The sequence below is a fragment of the Octopus bimaculoides genome, chromosome 27 (genome assembly GCF_046866305.1).
Source record: "Octopus bimaculoides isolate indiv1 chromosome 27, ASM4686630v1, whole genome shotgun sequence".
NCBI lineage: Eukaryota > Metazoa > Mollusca > Cephalopoda > Octopoda > Octopodidae > Octopus > Octopus bimaculoides.
The window spans coordinates 12879991-12887490 of record NC_142954.1 but is presented as its reverse complement, the minus strand read 5'-3'; the positions used below and the strand labels follow the sequence as shown (position 1 = coordinate 12887490).

The following is a 7500-nucleotide window of genomic DNA, read 5'->3' as shown; positions in this document are numbered from 1 at the left end:
AGCGACTCATTCATGGCTGCGAATATTAATTAAGGCTCGATGATAATAAGTTAATTAATACATTTTCCTGTTCTAAATCAAATCAACAAACACTTCTGAGTAAACGAATGGAGCCGCTATGTCAGAGGTTTCCAACTGGAGTGTCACAACACTCTAAGGTATCGCACACAGCATTTAAGGACATCCACTAGAGCTTATATTTTCTCTATTGGAGTAAAACAAGGGGTGTCATGTACATTAAGTGTAAGGGGAAGGGCGATGGGGTCACAGAAACAGTGGACACCATTACTGTCTCTTACAATATACAAACATGTAAATTTACATAGTGAAGGTACGTGGTCAAGTGGTTAAGGTTTTCGGCTATCGATCGTAATATCGTGGGTCCAATTACTGGAATGGGCAGCATGTTATGTCTTTGAACAAAACACTTCATTTTACATTGCTCAAGTCTGCTCAGCCGTTGACAGTTACTAACCAAATGCTGGCACGTCTCTCACTCTCTCTTTCTCTCTCTCTAGTTGTTGTATCCTTGATATCCTGCTCGGTCAAATAGTGGGGGAGTTGAGTGGGTGATATCTGATCGTGACCATATGGACACCAAAAATAGTTAGCAAAAGTATGGTCATCAACCCATATTCGTTCGTGGGTATCGGCTGACTCCACATTTACCCGATACTAAATCTATAACTGCACTCCCTTTATTATTATTATTATTGTTCAGTAGTTTTATTTTTATAATGTGCTTTCACTTCACTACCGAGCGCAGCTCTGTGCGCCTTGGGTATGTGATGTGGTTTGCTGTGGTGCTCTTATGGTTACTGTATTGAAAGTGTTTTGCGTAGGATGTGTGCAGTGCCCAGTAGTGCAATTTTCTGTATGTTATATATATTTGTAAGTCCTGGTGTTTTTGTTATGTATTTGTCTGAATATTTTTTTTATTATACCTAAGGCACCTACTATGATAGGAATTGTTTCTGTTTTTAGATTCCACATTCGAGTTACCTCTATTTCCAGATCTTTGTATTTTGAAAGTTTCTCCATTTCTTTTAGGGAAACGTTGTCATCTGCTGGTATTGATACATCAATTAGAAAGCATTTTTTTCCTTCACGATGTTTGTCAACTATATCTGGTCCATTGGCCTTAATTTCTCTATCTGTGTGTATTGGCATATCCCGGAGTATGGCTGCTTTCTCGTTTTCTGTGACCTTTTCTGGCGTGTGTTTATACCATCTTTTTTCTGTTGTTATTCCATAGTGTTGGCATAGCTTCCAGTGTATATAGGTCCCAGCTCTGTCGTGTCTATGAATATATTCCTTCTTAGCCAGGACAGGGCAACCAGAAACAATATGATTTATTGTTTCTTGTCCATCGCCACATATTCTGCAGTTACTTGTTATGTTTCTTTTCATTATATGTTTTTGGTAATTTCTGGTGGGGAGGCTTTGGTCTTGTGCAGCAATTAAAAATCCTTCAGTCTCTGCTTTGAGTCCTGAGCTTCTCAACCATTGCTGGGATTTTCATCATCATCATCATCAACTTCATTATCATTATTATTATTTCTTTTTTTTTTTTTTTGTCAACTAGAATTTACCAGTTGTGAAGTAACCCATAAAATTTACTCCCTGATGACTTTAAATGAAATCATGAATGGAAAGGTAAGAAATTATTTCAAATAAACCCCAAAACACTTACTTGATTTTGTAAATTCTAAAATTAAAAAAAAATTGCTTTGTATCAATAACAGCTTTAAAATTATATCAAGTAGAAGGGAGTTTTCTTTTATGATTTTACTTGTTTCAGTCGTTGAACTGTGGCCATGCTGGAGCATCACCCTGGCGGGTGTAGTTGAACAATTCGACCCATGTATTTAATTGCTCTAAGCTTGGTGTCTATTCTATTGTTCTTTTGCCAAACTGCTAAGTTAGCGGACATAAGCAAACCAACAAAGAAATACATACATACGCATGCATATACATTCGTACACAGCTGGATTTATAGGGGGCAAGTCCAGGTTTTTGTGCATGTGATTAAAACACTCACACACGCACACGCGCGTGCACATGCACACACACGCACATACACACACTCATTCATATACACAAACACACAGACACTTGCTCTGTGTGTATGTGTGTGTGTGTGTGTATATATATATATATATATATATATATATATATATATATATATATATATGTATGTATATATATATATATATATAAATATATATATATATATTTGTATATATATATATATATATGTATATATATGTATATATATATATATATGTATATATATATATATGTATATATATATATATATATATATGTATATATATGTATATATATATATATATGTATATATATATATATATATATATATATATATATATATATATATATATATATATATATGTATATATATATATATATGTATATATATATATGTATATATATATATATATATATATATATATATACACACATATTTGTACATACATGTATATATGTACATATATATATATATATAAGGATTTACTTTTTGTAATGAGATAAAAAAACCAAGGCTGTGTATAATATAGAACATTTATAAATATATAACATTTATAAATATATATAAATGAAATTAATAAAAATCAGGAGAATGGAGATTTACACATCCAAGTTTTATCATACAGTTAATCATATCTTTTTTCGTCAAGACTATGTAGTCCTTATAAGGGTATTTGGATTTACCAAGTAATGGCTAATCGACTATAGTTGATATTAACTAACTTGAGTTTCATCTACATTTACTGCGGTTAGCCAGGGTTGAGAACCAATAAGAGCGAACTATTTTGGGAAATTTACGTATATATATATATATATATATATATATATATATATATATATATATATATATATATGGCAGGCTTCCATACAATATCTGTTGACAAAATTCCCTCACAAGGCACTGATCAACATGTAGTGACAATAAAAGATGCCCCGGATTCCTTGGAAACTTGTAAAATAGATCAATGTCCACACAAAATTCTTAATCCAAAGAAATTGGTAATGATTTATTTCAATAAGAATTAGTCGATAGGTAATATTCTAGATTGTTCGATAAGTTCCAATTACTTTGAGGAATGAAGAATCCACATGACAATTGTGGTTATTAAACTCTTCCATAAAATCATGGATTAAGCAGAATGGTTCAGTTGTAGAGAGGAAATGGTTCCCAAGAGATTTGTTTGTCCCTTCTTATTTTTTTATTGCCCACAATGGGCTAAACATAGAGGGGACAAAGAAGGACAGACAAAGGGATTTAGTCGATTACATCGCCCCCAGTGCATAACTGGTACTTAATTTATCGACCCCGAAAGGATGAAAGGCAAAGTCGACCTCGGCGGAATTTGAACTCAGAACGTAACGGCAGACGAAATACCGCTAGGCATTTCGCCCGGCGTGCTAACGTTTCTATCAGCTCGCCGCCTTTGTTTGTCCCTTCTACCATACTATTTCTTTCTCTCTCTTTCTAACACCCCTCTCTCTCTGATGTCCCAAGCTTTATGGCTTTGTATGTTAGAAATCATCATAATTTTATTAAAAGGGATGGATGTCAAAGAATGTCATAAAAATATCCTAAATTAATAACATGACATTTTTTTCATTTCTCATTCAGTTTTTCAAATATTTCCTTCACCAAAAATATCAGTAAATTTTATAACCATTTGTTCAATATTTCCACCAGAAAATTGAAACTATTTTTGATTATTTTGCTTCTATTGCCATGATTTGGTTCCTCTCATGTACACATATCACTAATCTCATTCTTATCACCCACTACAATTCATTGCTTGTCTTCTCCCTTCTCTCTATTGTTTTAATGACTCCCCACCTACAAAGAAAGTTTTTATGTTAGAAATCATCGTAGTTTCATTAAAAGGGATGTCAAAGAATGTTATAAATATATTCTAAATTATATAATGAAATTTTCCTTATTTCTCTTTCGGTTTCTGAAATATTTCTTTCATCCAAAATATCAACAAATTTTACAACCACTTGGTTAGCATCTCCAAACTCAAACAGAAAACTCAAACTATTTTCAATTATTTTGATTCTATTCCAAACAGGATGATTTCCCTGGTTTAATTCCTCTCATATACAAATATCTCGATCATGTTGACTATGATTCCAGTAAAAGACCTAAAATAATGCAATACCTGAAATATCTCTCAGACAAAGCTGCAGGTAAGATGATTCATTTGTTTTCATCAATATTAAACAAATGTTATTATAAACATTCAACCTTAAAATTCAGTATTGAAAGTATTTATTTAAATAATAATTTGACATATGTTTCCATAATAGATATTTATATAATAAATATCCATACAATAGAAATGTACAAGATTGCTTCCCAACCACATGGTTCTAGGTTCAGTCCCACTGCGTGGCATTTTGAAAGTGTCTTCTATAACCTCGGGTCAACCAAAGCTACGTGACAGGATTTGGTAGACGGAAACTGAAAGAATCCCGTCGTATGTGTGTGTGTTTGTCCCCCCACCACTTGACAACCAGTGTTGGTGCATTTACATCCATGTAACTTATTGGATCGGCAAAAGGACTGGTAGAATGAGTGTGAGGCTTTAAAAAGTACTAGTGTTGTTTGATTCAACAGAAATTTTCCAAGGTGGTGCCCCAGCATGGCTGCAGTCAAATGACTAAAGCAAGAAGAAGGTAAAAGATGCGCACGCACACACACACACACACACACATACACACACATATAGTAAAGACCCCCTTTGGTCGCAAATGGCTGTTGGATTGCACTTAGAAAGAAACCCTCCAAGGTAAATTTGGTTTTCTTCCGGAGTTTTGTTTCAACGTGGAGGTTTTTCCCTCTTTCTCAAAGAGTGTCATTACTTTCGAGACAGTACTTCTTGATATATCAAATATTTTGACTGTTTTCGTTACGCTGGCGCCTGCCATACAAGCCCCAATAATTTAACCACTTTGATAGTCCGACAGATCTGTCATTTTAATGAATTTTAATTACCTTTTCCTGATGATATCTGAAATGAAACAGCAATTTTAGCAAAACATATAAAGCAACAATAATAATAAATCGAAAAACAAAAATAAACAAGCTTCTGACGGTTTTATAGATATTTCAAAATTATGATGTTTCCATTATTTTGTCCAACCCCTGTATATATATATATATATATATATATATATATATATATATATATATATATATATATATATATATATATATATATATATATATATTGAATCCAAACAAAGAAGAACAAACATGAAAAAATTAACAACGCGAGGACATGGTACAAGTAATGTATTATCAGACGCTCATGAAAGGAAAGAAAGAGGATTTAATGTTTCAAGCAAAGCTCTTCTTCAAAAATAGAAGAAAGTCCAAAAGGAGGGAAGATGGAGGAAGAAAATCACCAACGATTCACATGTGGTTACATTTTGAAATGACCAGAAGGGAATGGGTGAAGAAAAACTTCTTTCTAAGACAGGAGAGTGTAAGAGAAGGTGGTATGTGCGTGTGTATGTGTGGGTATGGGCGTGCGTGTACGCACTCATTAATTTTTTGCCTATATATATATATATATATTATTTTTATTCTTGTACTCGTTTCAGTCATTTGACTACGTCCATGCTGGAGCAACACCTTAAAGAGTTTTAGTCGAACAAATCGATCCCAAGACTTATTCTTTGTAAGCCTTGTAGAAACAATTATCACTGCTAAAACTATTAGGGCTTTATCCATTTGTAGCTCATTTAACGAACCCAGAATATTGTTACAGAAGACACCAACTAATTTCCATCTGAAATGAAAAACGAATTATTCATTATTCTAATTTATATTTGTCTTGCAGGAAAGATCATGACAATGGCCCAATGGACAAGGCAGTTTGTTACAAATCATGAAGAATACAAGAACGATTCTGTTGTCAGTGAGAGAATCGCTTATGATTTTATTATGGAATGTGAAAAGATTGTCAACAGTGAAGGACGATTTCCAGAAGCTTTTATCAGGAGTTAAAGAAGCATCCCAACTTTATTGCATGTTTAATTAACTATGAGCTACAGAGAATGTAGTCTACATAACCAAATTAATATACATCATACTAACTGAACAGGACATATGTATATGTATATATATATATATATATATATATATATATATATATATAATTATTACAAATTAAAAGGGTAAAGGATTATCAATTTACTAATTAATAAATCAATTAATAATTAACAATTTTTACCAAGCCCATCGGTATGAAAGCACCATTATTGGTGGAGAACTTATTTAAAGCTCATATATATTTATAAATATAATTAAGGGATCAGCAAATATTTGCTTCACCATATACCGAAGTTCAGAAATAGCAGCTAAAACAGCTGAGAATCCCACAGATAGCATCACTTGTAACTCACAAAGGCAAAAACAAGAAGAAAAAACAATGAAAACTAACCAATTCCGATGTTTAACAGTAAACGCGTTTCTAGATCATGATTGATAATAATCAATTTCCTTCATCAATACTGTATTCCAGTAGTAAATTTGACTATGCTAGCAAACTGTGTAAGCATGGACTAGTAACATTCGACACCGACACAGGTCTGAAAGCATAACCGAATCCACCTCGGTCAGCCAGTCTAACTGTCCTTCCCTCAAGAAATTACCATGTGCGCGACAAGTGATATCGCAGAGAATCTGCGTATACTACCAGGGAGTGAATAATTATTACAAATTAAAAGGGTAAAGGATTATCAATTTATTAATTAATAAATCAATTAACAATTAACAATTTTTACCAAGCCCATCGGTATGAAAGCACCATTATTGGTGGAGAACTTATTTAAAAGCTCATATATATTTATAAATATAGTTAAGGGATCAGCAAATATTTGTTTCACCATATACCGAAGTTCAGAAATAGCAGCTATATATATATGTATATGTATGTATATATATATGTATATGTATATATATATGTATATATATATGTGTATATATGTATATGTATATATATGTATATATATGTGTATATATATGTAGTGAAACTACCTACCGCCATTAGATACAAAGCTGCTATCGCCATTCTTCTCATTTAAATATAAACAAACGCGAGCGTAGCAGAGAACCCATTCCTTGTCATCACGTGACTGATTATTATTCGAAGCGGCAACTTCTTCGAACCGTTCCCGCCAGAACGCAAACTGACCAATCACGGCCCCTAATAAGGTCACGTGATAGAGTATTTTTCTGAAGCCATCGGGAGCCGATAGTTTGTTATAAATAGCTTTAACTCGGCGGCCAAATTCGTCTCGGTCCAGTTTCTCTTTGAGAATTGTTCCATGTACCACACGACAGCAGCAGCAACAATCAGCCAGCGACCACTTCAACAGCTTCGTCCAGCCAACGATGACCACCGCCGTCGCCACATCAGCAACACGAGTCTACGACTACTATCCAGCATC

General features: G+C 33.3%; 1 protein-coding gene across 1 annotated transcript in view; it reads left to right on the top strand.

Moving 5' to 3' along the window:
- LOC106880049 (glutamate--cysteine ligase catalytic subunit-like) overlaps positions 1-7500 on the top strand; it is a 63646-nt gene that overhangs the window by 55564 nt on the left and 582 nt on the right. The window contains exons 15-17 of the mRNA XM_089343445.1: positions 1586-1656; positions 4113-4230; positions 5889-7500. The exon at positions 5889-7500 is cut by the window's right edge and continues 582 nt beyond it. Of these exons, the coding sequence (XP_089199571.1) occupies positions 1586-1656; positions 4113-4230; positions 5889-6055 (356 nt within the window). The 3' untranslated portion in view covers positions 6056-7500. The remainder of the gene's footprint in view (positions 1-1585; positions 1657-4112; positions 4231-5888) is intronic.